Consider the following 26754-nt stretch of genomic DNA (forward strand, 5'->3'; position numbering starts at 1 on the left):
AGCTAACACTGAAGTTTCAGCCAGATGATGTGCGTTATTGAAAGAATTTTGGACACGGGTTGAAAATGCAAAGACCCAGTCTTCAGCATTTGACGTTAAGAAACTGACTGACAACTCCCTGAAAACGGTGATTGTCAGGATGTTCAATGAGACTGTCAGTTCTGAAGACATGTGCATGTAGCTGGGTAGATACTGCACTGTGAGAGGCCAAGCATTCAGCCTTCCGATGCTGAATGCGGAAGGCATCTGGAACTGCGCTTGGCGGGTCCCCATTAAACATTGGGAGGACCCCCAAGGCTTCCAGGGCCTGAAGCATCTCCCATCCATGATGGTCCTGGGGGAGAAGAGAGGCTCTCCATAACATAGAGGATATTTATACATGAAGAAAAGAATTACTTAATAATAGAATTTAATGTATGCGAGTTAATGTTGCTACACACTCATGTACAGTAGATGGCGGTATTCACCTTGAAGTGGTTTGCGATCCGCCATAATAGAAAGAAGAAGAAGAAAAAGAGCAGTCAGCTGACGCATCAGTAAGTTGCTTGCCAACCGCCATAAAAAAGAGCAGTCAGCTGATGTGGAGGTAACAGATAAGACAAGGTAAAGCTGCTGCTTTCCTCCTCTCTAATCTTATTCCGTGTCTTTGTTTTGAACAGCTCTGTCCTGTTTGTTCTCTCAGTTTAGATCTTTTTACAGATAGAAACAGTCTGAAAACTAAGCTGACAATCATATGAGCTGATGGTTGTTCTTAGCTTTCGCAGGGATTAATGAATCAGGCTTTAAACTGCTCTGATAACCGAAAAACACAAGCGGAAGACTTGAAGCGAAACTGATGAACTTCCTCTTTATGGAGAGAATGTTTTGTTGCTACAACGCAGCGAAGATCGCCTGCTGGACGTTTGAGGAAAGAACCCAGTAGATCTTTACATCTGCATGGCTGCTTCCGCAAGTGGACTGTTGGATATTTAAATTACCCATTAATTATGCCTCCACATATAGGAACCGTTTTTGCAGTTATACAAAAATCATTGATTTATTATAATTGTACTGTACCAGCAAACATTATCTCAATTAAATTCTATGAAACACGTTGCGGGGTCAGATCACGTGATCCAGTCAGATTACCACTTAATAACAATTGGATTATTATTATTATTATTTTTTTTTACTTAAAACGTACTTGTGAAATCCAACTCATATTAAAAATGTGTCAATATAAAGAAACCGACCTACTACAGACAATGTGAACTATGCAGTAGATCTGACTGACTAAGCCAGTGGTGCCCAAAGTTGGTCCTCCACATTTGATCATGTCCAAACTTAGATGTGTCAGTCAGACGTGATCAGAAGCAGCATAGTCCTGATTCCCAATGATTCCCTCAGGTGTATTGTGTTTGTTCACTAAATCCCCCTAAAATCAGTGAGGGAAACAATGAGGAAACATCCGTGTGGGTCTAACATGGAGCAAGTTGAAGGTTTAGATGAAGCGGACTCAGAAAACGTCTGAGCACATATCAGATTCTGCAGTCATTTCCCAGAGTGCCTTGCTCTCAGGGTATATGACAGTAACAGGAGGGGTATCTGTGAATCTGTTTCTTTCAGTCAAAAAGTTGATGGTTCAGTTGCTGCGTCCTCTGCTGCCACTCATCAATGGCAGTATCCTATGGTCAGTGTAGTGGTGTATAAATGTGTGTGTGGCTGTTGTGCAGAAGCCCGATAAACAATTAGTTCATTCCCCATTCTTCAGACATTTCTCCACTAGAGATAAGTAGTTCCACTTTGTGTATATCTCACCTAAAAAGCATTTGAAGTCCTTTCTTTCTCCACCATGTTTGCCTCCAGTCTCTGCTAACATGCTCTGTTTGCTGTAAGTTTCAGGTTGCTGTCTCCGTGGCAGCAATGGCCGTTCTACATCTGGTGAAGAAGTGGTTACTTGTTGAGTTGCTGATCAACATCTCTGGTGAGTCTTAGCTGCTTTTTGTGTCTGCCATCACCTTGGTGGTGATGCTTAGATGTCTGATACTGAGAGCACACTATGACATCATCTGTCATTTTTGACCAAATATTCACCAGAAAAAAATTTGGGCTTTAACCAGCAGCTTGAAGTCATTCAGTAAGACAGGCTCACTGACTTTGACCAACAAAATGAAATCCACTTGATTGTTTAATTTTTTGAGCTTTTCTTGTAGATAATTTTTTTTCTTTAAAGTAGAAACAGAAGAAACACAATTAGGCAGGAAAAACTGCATCTCAATAGAAATAGAAAGATTGAGGAGTGTCTCATATTGCTTTAGGATAACTTTGGACTGTTTTCCTGCCAGACCCAGCCAAAGCTCTATTTAACAGTCTAAATGCAGGTGGTTTCCCTGGTTACCACCAATAACAGATGGAGAGAGTCTGGTGCAAGAGGCAGAATATACTACCACCAATTGGAAATCTTATGGTTTTTCTTTTCTGTTTTTTACACAATTTTTCTCAAATATCAACAACCTAAAGAATAAAACTTTTGCATCCTCTTTGATGCAAAAGTTTTATGGTTTTAGAAATATTTAATAAAAATTATAAGTTCTAATTTTTTTAAAATGTAAGGTGAGCTTTTCATCTCTGAAGGAGTTTTATTTAGATGGACTGGGGGTAAAATGGCTCTTCTGGTTGTTAAGGTCTGAGGAAAGTCACAAGTTTTGCAGCTTTCAGTCCTCGTGGACAAACATGTAGCGACAGTAGGCAGTCACTTCCATTGGGTTGATGACGACAGCAATCCCTCATACTGAGCATGCATGCAGTGACAGCAGAGAGGAAACTCCCCTTTAACAGAAAGAAACCTCCAGCAGAACCAGAACCAGAACATGGCTGAGTGTGAACAGCCATCTTCCACGACTGACTGGAGCTTTGAGAAGACAGAGGAGAGACACAAACAAACAGAAGAACTGATCCAGTTGTACTATGTTAGAGAAAAGTAAAAAGTTAACGGCAGTGGTGTCTCCTTTAGTTTTCATGTCTAGATGAAACATGTCCTCCCAGATGAAATCTGTATTCACGGCACTGTGAAGCAGAAATCATGCTTGGACACAAGAATTTAGAACAGACCTTCATAAGCTTGGGACTATTCCGAAGTTTGGAGGACATTATGTCTGTGAAATGAAGTAACAAAGATGAAGTAACATTTATAAAATATCTCATGATAAAAACATGTAACATTTTTCTCAATGAAGAAATCCATCCATGTCTTCAGTTGTGACATTGATGTGCCTTGGCAAAGAGACAGAGTTACTACAGTTCGAGTTGATGTGGAACAGCAAGGAAAACAATGAAAGATCATTTTCTATTGGCAGGCTGTTGAATCAATTCAAACATGTTTGCAGCCATTTCCTCACTGGCACTGCAGACTGGAAATTTTCCCAAATATACCAGGAGAGATTTTTGATTTCCTGCTAGTTAAATTAACATGTGCCATTGATTCCTTGCTGACATTGTCAACCTGGTAAGAATTTAGAACATAACAGAAAATTCTCCAGATTGTGGGGAACATGTTCTGTGTTTCATCTGTTGTTCCTGGACATTTTTTCTCCTCTAGAGTCCGCTGTGTGTCTGAACGCACCAGATGCTGTTATAATTGAGCGAAGCTCTTCAGCTGTTGTCACCATTTCTTCCAGGTAATCACAGACACACTGAGGTGAACAAAGCACTGATTCAACAGCACCTGTCTGAAGATCATAGCAGTGTGATGATTTAATTCATTAAAGAGAAAAAGCTTTCAGAGCCCATGGGACTCTGATCGACTGTTCATGTTTCTCTGGAGACGGTTGTTGAGACAAAAGATTGTACAGAACTTTTGTTTGTATAGTTACTTCTTCCCGCTGGGAACAAAGTAATTGTCCTTCCCCTTGATAAATCATGAATGAACTTTTAGAAAGATGAGTTCAGTTTTACGAGCCTGATTATTACCTGATCTGTAGATGTAGTAAATCATTTCAGTAAAACCTTTGGCTACTGACAGATTTATAAAAGAAAACAACGCTACACATAATCTAAAGGGCAGTAGAGTCTGGGAAGGCTCTCTACTGCCTTCCGCAGCGAGGCCGCTTCACCAAAGTTATTCCAAGAGCTGATCCACGATTTTACTAGGAGAGAAAGATCTAGAATGTATTGATGGTGGAGAAACAACTTGCCGTCCCACGAAAACAGCTTGTCCGCCATCATCGGTGGCCATGCTAACTAGCCTTAGCATTCATGGCTGACTCTGTTGCGGTAAACCAGCTGTAAAGTAGCACAGGGAAAAAAGGAGGGTGTGAGCAGCGCTAAGACCCTCCTCCTGCCTCTGATTGGTTGTTTCTGACACAGCGGTGTTTCTGTTCAGATGATAGCAGGTCCACAGAGGAAGGCAGGCAGAGAAGCTTGTTTTCTTTCTCAGATGATCTGTCATATATTATACAGTACTGTCATGACATGGTGACTGTTTTAACAAATATGTAAGAAGCATTTTTTAAATACAAGTTACCATAAATAATGCAGCTTTAAATGGAACAAAAAGGCAAAACCAGCATTAATCTGGGGAGGGGGCACATACGTTTTCACTTCTCTGCATTTCTGCATCATATAACTGAAAGCGTGACTGTTTAATTCATGTTGTATATTTCCTCAGTTCTGCTGTCAATCAGTCTACAGTGATTCACCTGAATGTAACCTTCAGCTCCCAGGAGAACTACTCATTAATAATCACTCTGCCTGACCAGGTGACATTCAAAAGCAAACATGATACAAGGTTATGTTGAATGGAACTAATCAGGAGTTTAGAGGAGAAACTGCATCCATGTGATATTCCTAAGTTCAGCTGGAGGTTTTCTTATTTTGATTTAAACTGTGAACTTTAAGATCAACAAATAAAAAGAAAGATGACAGTGACTTGTTTTGTGAATGCTAATTTCAAGGATTTTCTTCATAAAGATTAAGTTATGTTGGCTTGCTAGTTTATTAGAAAATTCTTCAAAAACAGAATCTTTCCATTTATTTATTTACTACAAATCCTGTCTATGTCTGTCTGTCTGACAGCAGGCTGAATATGAAGTTTGGAGCTTTTTGTCCAACAATTCTCATTATTTCTCATATTCATTCAGGTGTTGCTTCCAGAGAAAGCTACCTCAGCCAATTTCACTGTGATAGCACATGATGTTGGTCAGGTGACTGCACACCTGTTCAGCAACAACACACACCTGGACAGGTGGGTACAGAACCAACATGCTGTAATGTTTAGGAGATGATGACCTTGACCCTGACCCTGCTCAGTAATGACTCCTCCTCGCCTTGCTTCGTATCACACAGTGACGTTCCAATCCTAAATCCCACCCTGAATTGAAGGAATGTGGGTTAAGTTTACTATCCGGGTTTGACCACTTTAGGGAAGTGTCTGAGTGTGTGTTAGTGGGTTAGGGTTCAAATGGAGTGTTGAAGGGAGGATGTTTGTTTTTAACCTTGTATTTTCTAATACACTGAATGTTTCTGTGAACAGAAGTTCCTCGTCGAGCTCACCACTTATTTGCTCTGAGGAGGATGTCAGCTAGCTAGACCTGCAGAGACTCAGACATTACAGACTGATCATTTAGTTTCCATTTGATAAGTAATTATATGCTGTTTTATCTAATGTGGTATTTTCCGACTACCATCTATTCCCTTTCATTATGATTGCATTAAAAAGAATAAAGCAGGGTGTTGTTTTGGACTGTAATCTGTCTTTGTTTCCTTCTGTCCAGTTTGTCGTCCAGGATCCGTTTCATAGTGATCCACAGCAGTGTGCTGTCAGTGGTGGCTCAGGTGATTGGATGGATTTACTTTGTGACTTGGTCAGTGTCTTTCTATCCACAAGCCTGGGAAAACTGGAGGAGAAAAAGGTAGTTCTTGTGCCTTGTGCCTTGTTCAGCTTTGGGTGGTTTCCTCCTTTGTATTACTTTAAAAGTCCATGTTTTAAACGTTTTTATTGTTTGGACAGGGTTTGTTATCCTATGAGATTATTATTATAGCTATTATTTCTACAGTAGCATTATTAGTATTGATATTTTATGTGAAAACACTGTTAGGTCATGAGTTCTTTTTATCTCAACCCAACAATTATATGTTATATGTTAGTAATGTGACTCCCATGATGCAGCACCCAACCTTTGGTGACCACAGTTTATACATTCCTTCAGAACAATGGACTGTTTTGAACAATGCCAAATTAAAAAGATATTATTTAAATCAGTTGCTCTGAACATTGTACAGGCTTTATCCTGACAGCCAAATGAAACCAATCATCTAATACAAAAGATTAGAGGATTTGAAAAAGGGTTAATGTCTCTGATTCATCATCACAAGTATTTCCCTTTATGTGAAAGAAATCTACAGAATATATGGGTTGCCTTTTCTGAGATCTTTATCATAATATTCTCATTTTAGAGCTGAAATTTGTTCAAGAGCAGGTAAGATTACAAAGCTGCTGTCAAGCAGATCTGAGTTCAGTCTAGAATGAAAAGGTTTCTGAGGCTGCAGCTGGAATATTTCTGTTGTAAATCATAACAAAACTGTCCTGGAAAAAGAGGTCAAATAATTTTCTAATACTCACAATAAGGTGATAAGGTCGAGATGCATTTTTTACATGGTCCAATCAGGTCTCATTTCTGAAGTCATCTTGTGACGTCTCCAAAGGGAAATGGATTCAGTTGCTTTCTGTTTCTCTTCAGTGTTGTAGGTCTCAACTTCGACTTCCTGGCTCTCAATCTAACGGGCTTCATTGCTTACAGTGTCTTCAACATCGGCCTCTTCTGGGTACCCTACATAAAGGTAACTTTATTTCCAAGATAGCTTCATTGTTCATGTGATTCTGACTAGAACGGCTGGTGCAGGAGGGAGAGGTGGAAATAACACATACAGCTGCATTAAGGCCTGTCTGGGGGGCCTTCTGTGAACAACCTGACCATTAATTCTCCCTCCCTGGTTCCCGTTAAGCCCTCTACTTCTTTGGGTTGCTCCACAGAAACTTTCTGGGTCTTTTATTATTATTATTGTTGTTAACAGATGCTGCATAGAGGACATATGTATCATTACTGAGGCCTTTCAGGCCACCTCACTCATAGCCAGCAGAAAGCCAGACATCTGGACAGAACGGGAAAGCATGTCAGTGCTTAATGCTCAGCTGTGTGTTTCTCTGTAGGAGGAGTTCCTTCAGAAGAATCCCAATGGGATAAATCCTGTTAATGCTAATGACGTCTTCTTCAGTCTACATGCTCTGCTGTTCTGTGTGATCTACGTCAGCCAGGCTGCTCTCTATGAGGTACACCACTACAGAGTGGGATGTTCTGTCCAGCCGACGGTAAAACAGACGTTAAGGACAAATTTCTGAGACACCGTGTCCTTCTTAAGACTTTACAGTGTTCTGTCATTTACAGAGGGGGGCTCAGAGGGTGTCATGGACTGCCAGGATTCTGTTGCTGATTGGTTGGACCTTTGCTTTGATCAGCCTATTTGTTGCTGTGGCCCACAAAATTACCTGGTTGGAGTACCTCTACTACTTCTCCTATATTAAACTAGCAGTCACTCTGATCAAATATGTGCCACAGGTAAGCTAACAGAGGACAACAACAGCATATAGTCAAAGTGTTCTGTAGTTTGCCTTATTATCAAGTTATTTGTAAATTGATATTCTATTTCCGCCTGCCTCCAGGCCTATATGAACTACAGGAGACAAAGCACTGAGGGCTGGAGCATCGGCAACGTCCTGCTGGACTTCACTGGTGGAGTCTTCAGTATCCTACAGATGATCATTCAGTCTTACAATAATGGTAGATCTGCTTCTATTGTTGGATTCCCTCTTATAATTATTCTTCTATGAGTGGTTATGAATATCAGGTGAAATGTTCACCTGTTCAGCCTGTGTACCTTCATGGCTTTGAAAAGAATCTGATAGATTCTAAACACATGAATTAGAATGAGCCTGAATGAAGTATGAAGAGTGGAGAAAAGAATAGATACTCAAACAGTGACTAGAGAAGTAAATTAACCTGCCAGGTAGTATGTTGAGGAGAAAGGTGAGACTAGGTTTGACCCACATATGAGCCAAGATGGCTGCTAACTGGGTTCTGCTGCTTCGTTATTTCCTAATCCCAGTGATCACTAATAATCACATTCACCCATCACACACTCATACATACACTTATCAATATGCAGTCATAGAGCATCAATATTATGGCCGGGCAATTAATCAGTAACAATATGTGTGAATAATTTCCCTGCGGCGTTCAATAGAGGAGTCTTGAATCTTGATATACTGTATATTGGAATAGACACTTTATCAATATCAATAGGAAATTTGTCTGATAGAACATTCAATAATTTCACTGAATTCTGATCCAGAACCGCACAGCATTCTGGAGAATGTAGGCAGAGGAAAAGCTTTAGCTCCTCTCACAGCTAGCCAGACAAGGTGGGTAGCATCAACTAACTCATTTTCTTTGGATACCTAGCAACCTGTTGAGTAACTTGTGCAGAAGTTTCAGGTTTCACCATCGTGCCTCATAACTCCTTAAAAATAAAATAAAAACAGCAGTGTGGAGAAAACAGCAGGATTTGGAGTTTCCTCCAGTTTCCAGCTGAAGGAAACTGAATAAAACAGGTGTACTAGCTAGCGTAATATTGCACTAGTTCAGCTTTGAGTTATGACGTGCTGAGCGGTTAACGTTGTACCTGTTGATCACGTGTAAAGTCAATCCCAGATCATCTTGTATGGAGGAATTAAAGGTGGCTAACTTAAGGAACATATGAATAGGAAATGACACACAGGACTCTGATTCTTCATTTGCTCATGGATCAAATGAGAGAGATTTTTAATGCACATCCGCGGAACCAGAACATTACATTTACATTGTTACAGAAATCCGAAATCTTTCCCCTTCTATTTCTAACATCAGTTTTTTTATACAGTTCCAACTCTACTGGTGTGTGTTGGGAAGCTTTGACCAATGGCGTTACTGGACTTCATTTGCGTAGCAATTCTGGCTCTGTTTTACACTGGATGTGTATTTGGAAGTACTGAGAATTAGGAGTTGACCTCCTGGAATTAAATCTGCTCCATCAGAAGAACTATTAGTCAAGTTGTTTGTTCCTTATCTGTCCAAACAGAGATCCTTTCCCAAGTCTTGGGCTCCGGCCCGGTTCCTTCGCAGGCGAGCAGGGGAAAAAACGGGTGCCAGAACTTTCTTGCACAACAAAATAAAACTAACATCTTTCCTCTCTTAGTGTTTGTAAATTCCACATCTCTCCAAATCTGAATTCCTTCCTGACTTCCAGGTCAGATTGACCCAGTCGATTTGACACAGTACATTTCTTTTAGGTTAAAACATATCTTAGTGCGAACCAGCCAAACAACATAACTTTTAATTATTAATATCTTTCCTCTACATTTGTAGTCCAAATTTGTTCCAGTTAGATGAACCATTTATGAACAAAATCCATTTATTCCATGATACATGGCAACAGTGTTAACAATGACTCCGCCACAACAGTCAAAAACTTGTATGCCCTTCCGGGTTCAACTCCTGTCAACTACCTGTCACCTCTTGGTTCATATACTGGAGCCGACAGCCCCATCTAGTGACCAAAAACCCCAAAATACACATATTTGACCCCGGTAACGGGGAAGGTCATGCCACCAGTTTAACAATATTTCAGATATTTAAAACAAAAACTAATAATGATTGATATTGACTGATATGAAAGCCTTCTATTGTAATATGTTTTTCAGCCATATTGTCCAACCCTAATCAATATGTTGCAAGGGGAAAATGAAATTGAACTGACAAGCAGCAGATTTATCCAATTTGTTCTCTTGCACTGGGAAGACTGAAAAATTCTGATTGCTCATAACCTGGGAAAAGTGAAGATAATGTACTTTGAAAGGATAAATGGCACAGCCTGCAGAAGGCAGCAGGCTGTGCAGCACCTCAGAGGAATCTGACTGGTGATTGGTCTCAGTATAACTGAGGACTAACAGGATAGTTGAACCTTCTCATAAACTAGCTTTATAATGAGAAACACTTTATTCTACCAGCTCACTGAACTTTATTTTACAGTTGTTCTGTGCTAGTAGAGTGCTATGCACCGCCTTTTTGTAAATGTTTGTAATTTCATCTGGAGCAGCACATTGTCATGCTTTCTGTCATGTTTACCTCTCCTCAGATGAGTGGAAGCTGGTGTTTGGTGATCCCACCAAGTTCGGTCTGGGTCTGTTCTCTGTGGCGTTTGACATCATCTTCATGACTCAGCACTATTGTCTCTACAGACAGCCAGCACAGTATCAAACCATTCCAGGGCAGCAGGACGACTGATCCGAACATTCGCTACAACCAAAGGGAAGCCACAAAGAAAGGGATTCAATTTAAGCTAAATGTTAGTTCTGTTGTTGCCTTCAGGCTTCCAGCAGGAAGTTCAGTTTATCTTGTCTCAGATTTGGCTCATTAGAGATCCATGGAACCTCTTCTGAACAGCCTCAGGGAACTCTCTTCTTTCATATGTACACCTGCATAATCTATATGCATAGTTCTTTTTATTTAACACTCCGCCTCAGTCTGTAATTTGGATATGTAATTAATAGTATGCTTCGACTGTTTTCTATTTTCTCATGCTTTTTCATTAAACAAAGTGGGAAAAGGTGTGTACTTACTGCTTTTCACAGTAGAAACCACAAGTCCATGGGAAACATGGAAAAGCTTTTTCAACAGTTGAAACAATATAAATAACTGAAGATCCATCAAAAGTCTGTTGTTTGCCATGTGACAGAAACTTGAGCACTTTAATATCAAATAAGTTAGCGACAAATATCCCACATCCAGGGTCGGATGAAGAGGAATTCCCACTCAATGTTTCTAATGCTGTTGAGAACAATGAAATAATCAATATTGTTAAAAAAAACATCTACAAACTGTAATATACACTGAACAAAAATATAAACGCCCCATGTCAAATATAAGAGTTTTATGAACATTTGGGTTATGCAATATATAGAGAAACTCAAGCTATATTTTCAGTAATTACTGATCTTCATATCAGCATTGATAACATTGTGGTTCAGCCATTTGTACCGGATTGACAGTGCTTTGAACATGATAGGGGTCATGTTGAGGAATTTGATTTTGACCAAGTTGGCTTCCCGTATGTGGCTATGGACAGTCTGAGGTGTGATGCATCTGTTGTGCAGACCAATAGTCTCATCAGCTGTGTGTGTCACTATCCATAGCCGATCCCACAGATGGACGAGCCGGATGCGGCCATCTTGTGCTCGAGTGGTCACACATGGCCGACAAAGATGAGGTTGATTTGTAGTAGTGCCAGTCTGTTGGGACATTGAGCCGTGCAGCTACTGCTCTGGTGGACGTCCCTGCATCCAACATGCCAAAGGCACGCTCCCACATAACTGGCGACATCTGAGGCATTATGACTTGTGGCAAAATTTGACTTTTTTGGGTGGCCTTTTATTGTCCCCAGTCCAAGGATTGTCCAGTTGTTGCTCATTTTGTCTGATCACCCAGTGGACATGCCCCAGACATAAACTGAGTAAAAAAACAACTCACTGAGTAATGCTCACTGACAGCATGTTGGGTTCAAAATTATACACAAGTCAAGAGAAATATTACTTTTGTATAATAAAATGTCAGCAAATGCTCATTTACAGTTGTTGACTCCACATGGCAACGATATTTGACATGGGGCGTTTATATTTTTGTTCAGTATATTTGTTGGTTAAAAAAAGTTATAGAAGCCACCAGCATATATTTGCTATTTGAACTTGGCACATTTCTCAGTCTGATTAAAATGACCAAAATCATCCCAGTACACAAAACTGACAGCAAGCACAGCTCTGCAAACAATAGACCTGCCTCACTATCCTTTAATAACTGAATGGAGACTGTCAGGTCTAAATACCTATTAGAGACAATTTAAACAAACACAGGAAAGACAAGAGAGTTAGATTCTTTGTTTCTCGCGTGGAGAGCAGACAGAGATGTGCTTTCAGTTACAAATCTCCAAATGCTCTGAAACACATCTGACCGCTCCTCTCTTTTTATTACTTTCAGAAACCCTCGTACATTGGGCGCTTGCAACTTCTCAAAGGGAGGGGGAAAACAATTCATCACTAGTTGCGGCGCTAATGACATTCACTATTTAGACACATGTTATCTACACTCTAAATCCTTCTCCAGTCGAGTACCAGACACGGCCGGCGTTGAGTAAAACAAGTTGTATATCACACAGGAGAGCTAGAAGAGTTGTCTCCGCTATCTCCCAGGCTTTGCTGATGGCATCTCAAGGAAGTCACAGGAAGGAATCAAAGTTATTTAACACACAGAAACATTACTTAAAATAGAAGAAAAAGAGAAAAAGCATATAATTAAACATTATCTAAATGTAACTACAAGGCTACATGATACAACGAATATTTGATAATTACTAAAAATACAATTTATCCAACAGAGACCTTTCTGGAAAAACAACCAGTGGAGTGTTCATGTATGTATGCTTTATAAATGAGCATACAGATGCACAAAAAATTTTCATATCTTTAACACAGCAATCGTATAAAAGGCAAGTAAGAGATGACAACCAAAAGATATTCTATATTTATTTAAGAACCACAAAGGAGGTAACTACCAAAGAGGGTAATATAAAAAACCTTAACAATTCAAACAATCTTGAAAGGTTTCTGTGTATCCATTTAGCCTATGATGTACTCTAACACTTAGAATACTCTGATATTTGGACTTTTTGAGGTTATACACAAATATAGTTTAATGTATAGAAATGTGTTGATGTGTTAGAAGCATATAATGGATATGACCACTAGTGCCTAATTGAAGGAGGGTGGAAAGAGAAACCAACTTATTTGTAGATGGATAAATATATATCTTTTTATGCTAGCATGTGTGTGCAGATGTCTGTGTATGTGTAAATGTATGTACTGTATATATGTGTAGACATGTATATGGATTTACATGTGTTTTCTTAAACCTTTATTTTACCAGGATAAAATCCATTGAGATTAAAAACTTTTTTTCAAGGAAGCCAACAAAGTATGTGGGCCTATAGCTATATGGAATAGGTCATATGTATCAATATGTGTAATTATTTCAGCTGAACAATGGGATTAGGGATAAGCTTCTCACTCCATTTTGAACATGCCAGCTATCACCATCAGTGAGTTGCAATCCTCACACACAGAGGGCGTTTTCATCATTGCTGGGGATTTTAACCAGGCCAACATGAAGACTGTTCTCCCTCACTTCAACCAATATGTGGATTTTCCAACCAGGGGAGGAAATACTCTAGACTTGGCCTACACCAACATCAAAGAAGCATTCAGAGCAGCCCCCCGCCCCCACCTTGGCTCTTCAGACCACCTATCTGTTATGGGTAGGGTTGTCCGTTATCCGCCCTTCTCTATGTGGCCTGCGTCGAGCCGCTGGCGCAGATCTTGAGAAGGGACCCACAGATTTTAGGTGTAACGATACCGGGGAGTGGAGGGCAGGTAGCGAAATGTCTTTTATACATGGATGATTTTAACATTTTATGTACAGATCTTTTATCAATAGATAGGATTTTTCAATTAACCGATTGGTTTGGGAAAGCATCAGGGTCAAAATTAAACAAAGAAAAAACAAAAGCACAATTTTATGGACCATGGAAAGAGAATGAAAAATTAGGATGTCAGTTTCAAGTAACGGAAGAAGAACAAAAAATACTGGGAGTAAAATTTGACAAACATGGAGAAGGAAAGACAAACTGGATTGAAATAACAAGAAGAGTAAAACAGTGACTGGGATTCTGGGGGATGAGGAACCTTACAATAGAAGGAAAGATTTTAATAGTTAAAGCTGTGATTTTACCAGTGTTTTTACTCACCAGTGCTGTTTTTATCCCTCCTAAGAGAGTGTTTTTAGAACTACAACGAGCCATTTTTTATTTCATATGGAACTCTAAATGGGAAAGGATAAAAAGAGAAATCATGTACAAACCCAAAGAAAAAGGAGGAAAAGGAGTCCCAGACCTCTACTTGTTTTTAGGCAGCCACTATACGAGCACCCACCTGAAACAAGCCATGACCCTTTCTAGCAATAACAAAACAAACACGATGACCAGATTCTGGTGTGGGTCCTATCTTAGAAAACTAAAAATGATAAAAAGCGATTTTAGAACTCCAGTAGCTTTTAACCTTCCTCCAGCATATGCTTTTATACAGAAATTTTTAGAACATTTTAGATTGGAAGAAGAGGAGAGCAAGATTTTAACAAATCATCGTCTTATTATTTCTGTTGTGCAGGACCGGGAACCAGTGACTCCAGTGCGCGGCCTCCTGTATGGAGACGCCTCCACCGTTTGGCGCAACGTGAGCCATCCCGTCCTTCCAAACAGACTCCAGGACCTGTCATGGATGGTGGCTCATGGGATCCTGCCGGTCAGAGCCGTTATGCACTCCCGCGGCATGTCTGCGACGTCCATCTGCCCCCAACCCGGTTGTGGCGCGCCGGAGTTGGTGAGGCACCTGCTGTGGGAGTGCAGCGCTGCTGTGGACCTGTGGGCGAAAGCCGGCTCCTTGCAATTCCCACACTTGCCAGCAAGGGAGGTCCTCCATGGGCAGCTAGTGCTGTACGGGGTGAGCCAGCAGAAAATAACGAAAAAGGACTTTGCTGAGATCTGGCTCACCCTAGCCACCATCAAAGACGCCATTTGGACCTCCAGAAACTTGCTGGTGAGCAGGCGCAGGCAGATGCCCCCCGTGGCTGTGATCCGGATGGCGGCAGCAACAAGAGGAACATCAAGGGCTGCAGGTGGCACGCCAAGGCCACAGCCACCAAGAAGAATCGCCTGCGCCTCAGTGGACGAAGGAGCCGGCGCTCCACGAACAGAGGTCCAAGCAGCAGCGGCCTGGCTCTCCGGGTGAGGCAGGAGGGAAGGAGCTTCAGGGCAGGTTTCCCCTCTGAGCACCAGCGCTGTTTGGAAGGACGGGACGGCTCCGGACTTGGGAAGGGGTCACCCCGGTCCTGCTCAACTTTTAACACACAGAGATTTTGTGTTTTATACTCTTGTTCTTAGCTTCTTTTAGTCTGAACTGATGATTTTGTAAGTTATTGAAAATTTCTGTATAACTGAAATAATGTAATTTTTTAAATGCTTACAGTAACAATAAATACTTTTCGAAAGAAAAAAAATCTGTTATGCTAATTCCTGCATACAAGCCCCTGCTGATCAGAACAAAACCTACAGTGAAGCAGGTGAGAATGTGGACTGAGGGGGCCATGGAGGCACTTCAGGACTGTTTTGAGTGCTCTGACTGGGAGATGTTCAAGGCAGCAGCCACTTACAACGACCAGATCAACATCGATGAGTACGCCATGACTGTGTCAGTCTACATCAACAAGTGCACAGAGGACGTCAGCATCACTAAGAACATTATCACCCGGGCCAACCAAAAACCCTGGATGACTAAGGAGGTACGGGAAATGCTAAAAGCACGGAACTCAGCCTTCAAGTCTGGCGACAAGGAGGCACTGAGGACAGCGAGAGCCAACTTGAATCGTGCTATCAGGTTAGCAAAGCGAACCCACAGTCGAAAAATACAGGAGTTCTTCCACGACACCAGAAACATCAGGAGTATGTGGCAAGGCATAAAGGCGATCACAGACTACAATCCATCCTCCCCCCCAGTGGGTGAAATTGATGCTGACTTTCTAAATGGACTCAATAACTTCTTTGGGAGGTTCGAGGCACTGAACAGTACTCCGGCAAAGAAAACTGTTCCCCACCAGGAAGAGGAGGCACTCTGCCTGGACACAGCCGATGTGTTGAAGACTCTGAAAAGAGTCAACCCACGGAAGGCCCCAGGCCCCGACAACATACCTGGGCAGGTGTTCAGGGAATGCGCAGGTCAGCTGGCTGGTGTCCTAACAGACATTTTTAACACCTCACTGGACCAAGCCACAGTGCCAGCCTGTCTCAAAACTGCCTCCATCATTCCGTTGCCAAAGAAACCTCAAGTCACCTCTTTCAACGATTACCAGCCTGTGGCACTGACTCCCATCATGATGAAGTGCTTTGAAAGGCTGGTAAAAGAACACATCGTCTCCAGACTCCCCCCCACATTCGACCCGTTCCAGTTTGCCTACCGCCGAAACCGCTCCACTGAGGATGCCATCTCCTCCGCCTACACCTGAGCCTGGCTCACCTGGAGGAGAAGAACACTCATGTGCGGATGTTGTTCCTGGACTTCAGCTCAGCGTTCAACACAATCATCCCACAGCATCTGGCAGGAAAACTGGGACACCTGGGCTTCAGCACCCCCCTGCGCAACTGGCTGCTAGACTTCCTCACCGACAGACCTCAGTCAGTCCGGATCGGACAACACACCTCCGATGTCATCACCCTCAGCACAGGCTCCCCTCAGGGCTGCGTCCTGAGCCCTCTGCTGTTCACTCTGATGACACACGACTGCGTCCCCAGGTTCGCCACCAACCACATCGTGAAGTTCGCGGACGACACAACGGTGGTGGGCCTCATCAGAGACGACAACGACCTGGACTACAGAGAGGAGGTGGAGCAGCTGGTGGACTGGTGCAGAGACAACAGCCTGATCCTGAACGTTGACAAGACGAAGGAGATGATCGTCGACTTCAGGAAGAACCGGCCCAGCCACGCTCCACTGCTCATCAACAGCTTGGCTGTGGAGGTGGTCAGCAGCACCAAATTCCTGGGGGTGCACATCACTGACGACCTGACCTGGACTGTGAACACCATGTCTCTGGTCAAGAGGGCACAGAAACGTTTGTATTTCCTGCGGAGGATGAGAAGAGCACACCTGCCCCCGCCCATCCTCAAGACGTTCTACAGAAGCACCATAGAGAGCATTCTGACCAGCTGCCTCTCTGTGTGGTGTGGAGGCTGCAGCGCCTCCGACTGGAAGAACGTGAGGAGAGTGGTGCGGACAGCAGAGAGGATCATTGGGGCCCCCCTTCCCTCCATTCAGGACATTTCATCCCAGCGCTGCGTGGCCGAAACATCGTCAGTGACCCCTCACACCCCCACCATGGACTGTTCTCCCTGCTGCCCTCTGGAAAGAGGTTCTGCAGCATCCGGTGCAGGTCCACCAGGTTCCGAAACAGCTTTTTCCCACTTGCCATCAGACTGCTGAACTCTTAACTGGACTGCACTCAAAAACTGGTCTCCACTTTATACCTTGCACATATACATAGCTAAATAACTTCCATTTTACTGTCAGTCCTGCACTTTATATTTTATATTTATATTTTATACTGTATTTTATTTTTATTCTGGAGTAACCTCACAACATTGTCCTGAGCCGTATGCAACAAAATTTTGTTCTGTATACACCCTGTGCATGCAAAATGATAATAAAGTCAGTCTAAGTCTAAGTCTATCTTCTTTGGTTGCAGTGAATAGTTACTGTGCCTCCTTATATGATATTGTGAAATGTATGTTATTTTGTAATAAATGGGAAGCAAGGTACCGGTACAGTTTTGAAATAAATTTTAATAAAATCATAATGATCATCCTTAAATATTCTGTTAAGCAAACGCATCAAAGTTGAAGGAAAACTTAGGAATCCAAATATAATGGATGGATGATTTTACCTCACTTCTGTTGAGGTGAAATCTGTAGTTTCTGCTGATTTGTCAGCAGAAACATGAGAATCTGTTTTACCCAAGCTCAGAGGTGCTCTGCTGGATTGAGCTCTGGTGACTGCGGAGGTCATTAGAGCAGAACGAACTCCATGTTGGAGATGAGCTGAACTTTGTAACATGGAAGCAGCGTGTCCATCTTCTGATGGGATGGAAACGGCCAGCAATTTTACTCAAATAGTTTGTGTGTTGTAGAAACAATGCTCAGTTGACACAAAAAGTGTGTCAAGAATGTTTTTCCCCTCACCATGATGCCATCAGCAGCCCAGGAAACGGATAGAACACAGGATGGATCTATGCCGTAAAGTTCTGATCACGATTCATGGACCAGGCAACGTTTCTCTAAGCTTTTCGTCCAGTTTTGGTGAGTCTTTGTGAAGCGTAGTCCCATCGCCTGCTCTGAGTGGAATGACCCAGGGTGGCGTCTTCTGCTGCTGTAGTGCTCATTCAGAACTTCATATTACCTTCACCTTGTTTAGACACCAAAGTGCATTGAGTTGCTGTCAAAAAATTGGCTGATTCATGATCTGCCGTGACAGTCAGCCGAACATCTATACTTAAAACTTCTGGTGAGTGTATAAATATTTTTGATATGCACAAACTTCTCAATATGAAGAATAGCTTTTTTTAAATTCATTTTTATTGAAAAAAAAAAAACAAGTGTCAGAAAAATTATTTAAACTCCTCAGTGGAAAAATCTTTGCTTTGACAACAATCAAACCCTTCTTCTAGCTGCTGAGCAGCCTTTGGCATGTTTCCACTGGTGTCTTGATGTTTGGTGCTGAGCTCCAAGTCTTTAGAGATGGAAGAACTCTGTGTCACCACCCTAATCTTTAGCTCACATATATTCTCTCTCTGATTAGTCACAGCTCCGGCTTGAAAACTTTGAAATGTCATCAATATCTACTTCTAGTCAGAAGAAACATGTTAAAAAAACTAACCGCAGTATGAACTTTATTATTCTAGAGAATAAAGTGCAATAATTAATCCTTTGTAATTATTGTCATTAATTTGGTTTAAACTGCCACAGAGCTTAGGTGGTCTACGTCAGTGGTCCCAAGCCACCGGTCCGCGGACCAATTGGTACCGGGCCGCGCAAGAAATAATGAACTACTTCCGGATCCTTTATTTTGAAAATCCTAAACCGGATTTTACCGGTTACGTCTTGCGCGTCAAAATTGAGCCAACTTGCAACAGAATGAGTAACAAAACAACATCGGAGTACAATGAACCCTCACTATTTTGCGGTTCACCTTTCGCGATCTCGCTGCTTCGCGGATTTGCATCATGCATTGTGTTCTGCATTCTGATTGGCTAAACAGTCTCTCCGCTTCTTTTCTACCTGTGTGTCAACAACGTTGCGGTTTAATATGTAGACAAACGTAAAACAGCTTGTTATATTTAACATAATCGATGGTGGCGTGTCGGTTTATAAGAATCTTTTTGCCCAGAAGAAAAAAGAGCGACAACAACCACCGATAACTATGTTCTTCTCTCAAAAAAACACACCTGCACCGCGGGCTTTAGAAAAAACAAAAAAAACACTACAGAGTGGAGTCAGGCTGCAGCGGCTCAGTCAGAAGAGCAGTGAAATACACGCGAGTCACTATTTGTCCTACTGTACTTTGTTTTGTTGTTTTTTCATAATAATTTTTTATTTTCTCCCGTTCTAATCCAATAACTCAGGTCGCGGTGGGGCGGCTGATCTCCGCAATTCGGGCACGGGAATCTGCTTTCAGTTCATAGTAAAATTATTATTTTACAGTACAGTAGTTATTTGTTAAAAAAAAAACCAAATTGTTTATACAGTACTTTTTATTTGTTAAACAAATGTTTGGGCCTGTAAAAAGGTTTTGTTCTTTGGTTTTAATGTATTGTGGAGTATTTTATTGTATAATAATTGTAAAAAAAAAAAAAAAAAAGGTTCCTACTTCGCGGATTTCGCCTATCACGGGTTCTTTTTGGAACGTAACCCCCGCAACCCCGCCCCCCAGAGGGGACCACTGATCTACGTAGACCATTACTGCCTGTCCTGGAGACTGCACATAGACCAAAGACCGTACTGGAAGCCATGTGCTGCACCTAACAGTGAGTATGCCTTAAATTACTCATTTGAATTCTAAATGTGTATGTTTTACCTGATGCTATGTTTAAATTAATCACTACTTCAGTCTGATTTAAGTCTGCGTCTGCTTTCTGTCCCTGCTATGCTGAAACAATTGACTTTCAGTTTACTGAATTCCAGTGTGGGGAGATTTACCAAAACAACCTTTCCTTACCCTGTTAGCTGCACCGCAGATGAAGCACGGTCTGGAACCAGGAGCTGCACAGACAAAAAGGTGAAGCTGCCCTCTGAAGAAATTATTAAGGATAGCTCAGAGAATTTGTGCAAAAATATTCCAACCTTGAGAGATGTAACATTCCTCCAGAAAGTATTGGAGGAATATGATACTGGACCAGGTGGGTTGGTTTTATTATTGGCCACAGTGAGTCACAGTCTCAAAAGCAGTCCAGTGGGATTGGACTGGGCCAGTTTTTGGACAGCTTTCAGATAGGAAGTGGAGACTTCTCCACACAGGGTTTTGGGAAAAGCTCTAAGCGCTTGACGCAGTTAAATAAGGTGTGAAACAACCATCCATCCATCCATGTTCTTCCACTTATCCAGAGTCGGGTCGTGGGGTCAGCAGACTAAGTAGGGAGGCCCAGCCACTTGTTCCAGCTCCTCCTACAGAATCCCAAGGCGTTCCCAGGCCTATGTTTCTGGACAGCCAAGAAACATAGTCTGTCCAGCATATCCTGGGTCGTCCCCGGGGCCTCCTGCCGGTGGGACGTGCCTGGAACATCTCACTAGGGAGGCGTCCAGGAGGCATCCTGACCAGATGCTCAAGCCACCTCAACTGGCTCCTCTCGACGTGAAGGACACTGGTTCTTTATTCTAACCAACACGGTTTATTCAGTAACAGATCCTGGTTATTTTACTATGAGGCGTTTGTCAGCTCAATAGCTAAGGAATGTTGATGAACTGATTGGTCAATGACAAAAATTTGTGTCAGATTAATGTGTTTATTTGTGGGAAATATGAGAGTGATTCATGAATTAATTATATGCCAGAGTGATTGAAAATATGGCCAATAAACACTACAAAAAATGTCATGGTGGGTATTAAAGCACTACTTCATGTCTTAAAGTAAACAATTATTCCTTTGTTAAATAATTCTACACTCCATACATCCTAGAGAAAATACCCTTTTGCTATCATTATCTTTATTTTAACATCCAATTTTCTATTAGAAATAAATAATTTCCAGATGAGATGTTAAGTCTGTACGGGGGGCAATCTGCACTGAGGAAAAAAGTCTGATGCACATTCAAGAAGGAAGTGATCATTTTTTCGAATAAAGATCCCTGAATGGCAGCAGGACGGCTCTCTAGTATTCAACGAACTGCCAACATAAAGCCAGAAAATGAGTCTCACTCTGTTCAGGAATTAAGCAGAGGCGTGAAGTGGACTCACTCCAGGTTCAGACAGGCACCATCAGCCCACAGGCCGTGGGAGCAGCGGTCACTTCGGCCTCACAGGACCGATCAAAACGGAGAATTTTTTATCGAGTCTAAATCAGAATATACTGGCTTTTTGTTAGCAAGCAAAGAAAAGTGCAAGTTAGAGTCTCTCAGGTCAAACAGGTAAAACACAGTGAGGGATGAGGAGTCTGGGGTACAGAAGGGAAGAGGTGGCTTTGTGTGTGTAAGGAAGTCAACCAGCGAAGCATCCACTGATGAAACAAAGATTTGCACGTTCACCATCAGTCACTGGTAGTTCTGTCAGAGAGTCAAAGCTGTGCCTGTGTGTCCATGTGGTGAGTCAGTAGCATCCCACTGTCCCCTCAGGATAAGAGAGGACAGGCGTTGTTGATGATGATGAGAGCAGGACTGGCTGTTTGCTGACTTGATTCACACAGTGTACTGTGTTCAGCTGGCTTAGCAAAAACCAGTGGAGTGTTCAGGTTGTAGACACCAGCCCGAAAGAAGCAGGCCTGCAGAGTGAGGCGCACCATCTCCTGGCACCCCAGCTGCAGCTTGTACTGCGTCTGACCCACCCAAGCAAACGAGGTATGGACCTCCAGAGACTCGGAGCTGGAAACCACACAGAATGAGAGGAAGTGAAATCATTATGATCCCTGAAAATGAGCCAAGTTGAACTAGCTTTCCTGGTCCTGTAGCTGTCTCACACATCAGCCATTAAATGTCAGCATACAATAGTGTAGTGTAACTAATGTAATTGTCTATTAATTTCATTTTACTGCAATCCCTTCAAAAAATGGTAGTATGACAGGCTGATGAAGAGGAGATATGATTGTTCCAGTAAAGTAAGAGTCAAATTACTATATAATCATATTGCCATCTTTAGATGTTAAAGTTTCATTTATTTCCAGTTTGGTGCAAATGAGGAATGAGTTGGAATGAGTTGATCAGTTTCAAAGTCAAGATTCTGGAGTCATCAGAAATAGGACAGTCTATGTCTTCCCACAAGTCATTTTAAATGTATCCACCAAGGGGTTTTAAGAGCTAACAGGATTTAATGACGTAAATCCATTAAAGATGGATTTTAGTCATTAAGTCTCTGTGGTGACAGAAAATTTAGGCAGTTGTGCAGTAAAGAAATGCCTTACTTACAAATATCGGAAAACAAATCAGAACTTAAAAGGTAAAATTTTTCTTTTATCTGCGCCAATGATGCCATAGAAGACTCTATAAGCAGATCCTTGAAATGCATAATACCACATCAGTGCCATCACTGAAAACCTGGATCTATAGTCAATCTCATTGTCTGAAGAGTGAAAACATGTGAATGGAAATACAAATTATTAAAGAATTGTGAGCATTATTCACTTTTTTAAATCTTGCCATTTTTTGAACACAATTGTATATTCCAGTTGAACCTGATTCAAGCTGGTTTTTATGTGTTGGAAACATACCTGCTGCTTTTGTGTCGCAGGTCAATGACGACATCTATCTGAACCAAGGAGCAGTTGGACAGAGTCAGAGTTACTGGGACTAAGCAAAGGCTAAGGGCAGAAAGAGACAAACACACACACTTTTACACAACACTACAGTAATGCCGTTGTATCTGGAAGGTAATAGTGGTGCTGCTTTGATCCCATCAACATCTGAGTGTCGTTAAACAACTCAAACGTCTCTCTGTCGTCTCATCATACTGAAGCCTCAGTTTTTTATCTAGCTGTTTTCTGTCCATTCATCAATAAGAGCAGCCAAAACATGATCAGTAAAAACTCCATATATGACCTGCTTAAAATAAAACTGTTGGTTTAACAACTAAAAGCTGTGGGTACCGTAATCTTTATGTTTATTCTAATGCATATATGAATTCCCATATCACAGGGTACAACAGGGTAAAAGACACGTGTAATTTTGCTCTAAAGGTAGAGGTTTCTGAAATATTATATCCAGAAATTGTGTATAATACACCACCTACACAGAGTCTACAATAAGAAAGAAGAGAAGAGTTCATTAAATATTCTTTGTATAAACATTACAGTTGGGTGGAACTATAAAATCTGAAATGTAGTCTATAAGGCATCTGGTCATTCTACTAAATTTATTTATTCAGTCTACAGTACCTACTATGACTTCCTCAACAAGTACACAACAGTATTTGATTGGCAGAAAACAGGAAAGCCAGGGCTGGATAGGGCTATGTCCAATAACATCTACCAAACAGAAAACATCCCTTTACATTCTAGACGATAAAAAGATTGTTTTATGTTCAGACAAAATGGCAGCAATGCTTTTAGTGTGGAATTATTACATTTTTATTAATTATATGTGGAATTACAATATTAATCTGAAATGCTCCAAATAACAAGAAATATTCATCCACATGCATATAAAAACAAAAACTCAGAAAATTAAATAATGGGAGGTCTGTTTTTCTAAATTTCTGCAATCTATTACTGTGGCATTGTAATGCCTGGTTATTGCAGCTGTCTTACCTTTCTTTGACAAAATGATGAGTAAAGGTTTCAGGGTAGCAGAGGTTTGTTCTGATGAGCTGGGACAGCTCTGGATACGGCAGAATGACGGGAGGAGGCAACTCCGACTTAAATCTGAGGAGCATCATCTCCTGAGTTTCCTGGAGACACAAAAACATAAACAGAGAGACAAATGCTTGGCAAAACAGCTTCCAATAAAAGTGGCTCCCAAAGTGTGGAGGGTGCTGTGCCATTGTGGGGTGGGGGTGGGGGGGTGTTAAGTGTTAGGGATGAATGGAAAAATAAAACAAACAAAAAAAAGCAGTTACACAAAAGTGTTTCACTGTAAAGATGGTTTGTAGTGTGTTTTGTTACCAACCTAAAGTGTGAAATAAAACTTCACTGGAATTTGAAAACAAAATATGTGTATAGGTTTAAGTGTGGTTGAACGCCCAGTTGATTTTTTTTTCTGTTTTGGGGGGATTTTATTGTAATCCATAGGGGGCCCAGAAAATCTTTGGGAACCACTGCATTAAATGAACGAATGTTTTACCTCACATAAGGTGTGAGGTAAAACACCACACATAAAGTCAGTGAAACAGAATAGCACTGATGTCTGGTAGTCTGAGGTCTGGTAGCATCCACTGAGCTGTGGACAAGCAGGAGGATTGTGGTCAAACCTCTTTGGGAATCAGAGAACTGGCCTCTTTGCCGATTGTCTGCAGGGCCACATGAAGCTGGCCTTCTAAGATCAGCTGTTTGTTGTCCTCAACAACGTAAGCCTGGTCACACAAAACACATTCAACTCAAGCACAAAGCATCAACCTCTACCTTTAATTCATATAAGATTACAAATGTGATTAAATCCTACAACACTGCAAAGTGGGACAATGTGGCAGCTTCAATACAGGCTGGCAACCAAGGCTTAAACATCTAGAATTTATTTATATGATGTTAAAAAAAGAGCTGCTGATGGTGAGAGTAAAATATCTCAAAACACTTATTCAGATAATCAAATATACAACCTTCCAGATGACGATTATGCTTAGGTCTAGCTCATTACACTTCTTGGCGATAGTTGTAATGTCGGAGGCTGTGTTGTCAGTGTGGCCAGAGCCCTGACTTCTGCTGTTCCTGGAAGTTGAATTCCCTTGTTCTAACACCGAGCTCTGACGGCAACGGAAGAAGAAATCTCCACATGGTGTAGAGGAACTCATGATCTGCACACAGAAAGTTCAGAGTAGGAGAGACATGTGTCTGCAGGTGCACTAAACTGTTCTTGTTACATTAAAGAGTTTGGCAATGTGTCATCAGTTCACTGGGGTGGGCCATCTGTCGCTGCCAGGTGCAGCCACTCCTAGCCACCACTGAGTTTATTACAACAATAAAGCATGCTTCATGGGAGACATCTGGGTGGTTATCTAGAATATTCATTCATATGATTTTAAAAATGAAAACAGAAAAGAGCTAGTTACTTTGTCATAAGGATCATTCAAAAGTTTGACTAAATGAGGAAATGAGGAACATACTAAAAATAATTTCAAATTCAAAATCTGCTCTTCAAGTCTGTACCATCATATGGCTTAAATCAAAACCTTGTAGCTGTGCACCACACAGTGAAAGGGAAAAGGAAACTGGAAATCCAACTGGAGGTAAGGTTACAAACCCTAAAAGATGCATTTGTGCCAGTCTGTTAGCTCTGGTCAGTTACAGTATTTCATGTTACAATTACTGTAAATGTGTTCGTGTTTACTTGGCAGACCAGACTTAGCAGACTTTGCTAATGTTAATGTAAAAGTTAAGCATTTTATGAGCCTAAACAATAATTTTGACCGTAACTTGACAGTGTGAGGGCTCAGGTCTGGACTGGCGGCAACAGACCCAGTTGTTCCCACATTGGTGGTCCTGTATACCCAACTTCATCATTATTAGCCCCTTTTTGGTGCTTTCAAAAATAAAGGAGGAAGACAAGATGTTAGAAAATCCTTCTAGAAACAGCTTCCACTGTCAGCTTTACAAACAATTCTTTGAAACAAAAATATGGAAGACACTTATTTAATTGTGTTTGTTTTAGTCACATTAAATGATGCCATAGTTTTTTGTGTTCTTCTTTGTCTGAACTGTTGTGCTTAAAGGATGAATGTTTCTGATCTGTGGCTATTCTCCCATCAACTTATCCAGCCAAATAAGGAGCCTTTGTTTATTACATTTTCCTCTCTTTAAGGCCAGTAAGTTGATATTTTCAGTCTGTAACACAGTATCATTATACTGTCACATAACCGTCCTGGGTTCATACATACAAGATTCTGATTCTACATCAACAATAAAGCAGTGAATTAATCTTACCCGTTCATTTCCAAGATTCAGGTCTGCAAACGTGTATTCCTTTGCAGAATCAGAGCCTAAGAACAAAGTTAAATCTGTGCTTTCAAAAAAGAACATCCAAGATGACTTGTGTGAGAAGGAAAAATACCTTCATGAGGTTTGCATCTCATGGCTTTAAAACAAAGCTTAGCTCTTTCTCGACTGCCGAGTCTGCAATCTGGAGAGAGAAAATTAAAGCAGTGAAAAGCAATCGTCTAGTTTATTTGTATATCACGTTTCATCAACAAGGCAGTTCAAAGTGCTTTACGTCATAGAAACATCACATATTTTGATGAGTGACACCATCAAAAGAAAACAACAAATCATATGTGTTGGTCAATGTTCCATTTATTATGGTTCAAAAGCAACTCAAAACAGGAGGCTTTTTGGCTTTGATTTAAAGGCACACATTGTTTCCTGTAGAGGTAAGTATTACACAGACTCTGGCGAGACCTCTGACTGAAGACAGTTGCATGGTAGTCTGTTGAAGAGGAAGCGCACAGTTTTCCATTCATCTTATGAAACAACTAGGCCTGACATGAAAAGCAATAAATTATCAATTGAAAACAGTAGCAACTACATAACTAGCTGCCCTATGATTTCATAGAACAGCCAGTATAAAAAAAATACTAGAAACTATTAACATACAATACACAGTACTATCCGTACACTTCTTATTTTTCACA

General features: G+C 41.3%; 2 protein-coding genes and 1 pseudogene across 5 annotated transcripts in view; 2 read left to right on the plus strand and 1 right to left on the minus strand.

The window, feature by feature from the left end:
* The first annotated feature begins 477 nt into the window (after positions 1–477).
* ctns (cystinosin, lysosomal cystine transporter) lies at positions 478–10681 on the plus strand. 4 transcript variants are annotated; one of them, XM_028028655.1, is made up of 11 exons: positions 478–603; positions 1876–1963; positions 3578–3656; positions 4646–4736; positions 5118–5221; positions 5751–5888; positions 6717–6816; positions 7187–7345; positions 7422–7592; positions 7697–7814; positions 10207–10681. In XM_028028655.1, the coding sequence occupies exons 2-11, from the start codon at positions 1903–1905 to the stop codon at positions 10353–10355; spliced, it is 1170 nt and encodes a 389-aa protein (XP_027884456.1). In that variant the 5' UTR covers positions 478–603; positions 1876–1902; the 3' UTR covers positions 10356–10681. The 4 variants fall into 4 exon arrangements, with proteins under 4 accessions (XP_027884456.1, XP_027884457.1, XP_027884455.1 ...); XM_028028656.1 differs by having other exon boundaries at positions 503–603; positions 1882–1963; XM_028028654.1 differs by lacking the exon at positions 478–603 and adding an exon at positions 636–1669.
* Positions 10682–11319: 638 nt separating this feature from the next.
* LOC114150985 (uncharacterized) lies at positions 11320–15197 on the plus strand (annotated as a pseudogene).
* Positions 15198–20757: 5560 nt separating this feature from the next.
* The window catches only part of trappc8 (trafficking protein particle complex subunit 8), a 39325-nt gene continuing 33328 nt past the window's right edge, over positions 20758–26754 (minus strand). Inside the window, exons 23-29 of the mRNA XM_028027754.1 lie at positions 26178–26246; positions 26051–26106; positions 24730–24924; positions 24385–24486; positions 23726–23865; positions 22691–22780; positions 20758–21848 (exon numbers count right to left, since the gene is read on the minus strand). Coding sequence (XP_027883555.1) covers positions 21599–21848; positions 22691–22780; positions 23726–23865; positions 24385–24486; positions 24730–24924; positions 26051–26106; positions 26178–26246 — 902 coding nt within the window. The 3' untranslated portion in view covers positions 20758–21598. The remainder of the gene's footprint in view (positions 21849–22690; positions 22781–23725; positions 23866–24384; positions 24487–24729; positions 24925–26050; positions 26107–26177; positions 26247–26754) is intronic.

This window comes from Xiphophorus couchianus, chromosome 9 (genome assembly GCF_001444195.1).
Source record: "Xiphophorus couchianus chromosome 9, X_couchianus-1.0, whole genome shotgun sequence".
NCBI lineage: Eukaryota > Metazoa > Chordata > Actinopteri > Cyprinodontiformes > Poeciliidae > Xiphophorus > Xiphophorus couchianus.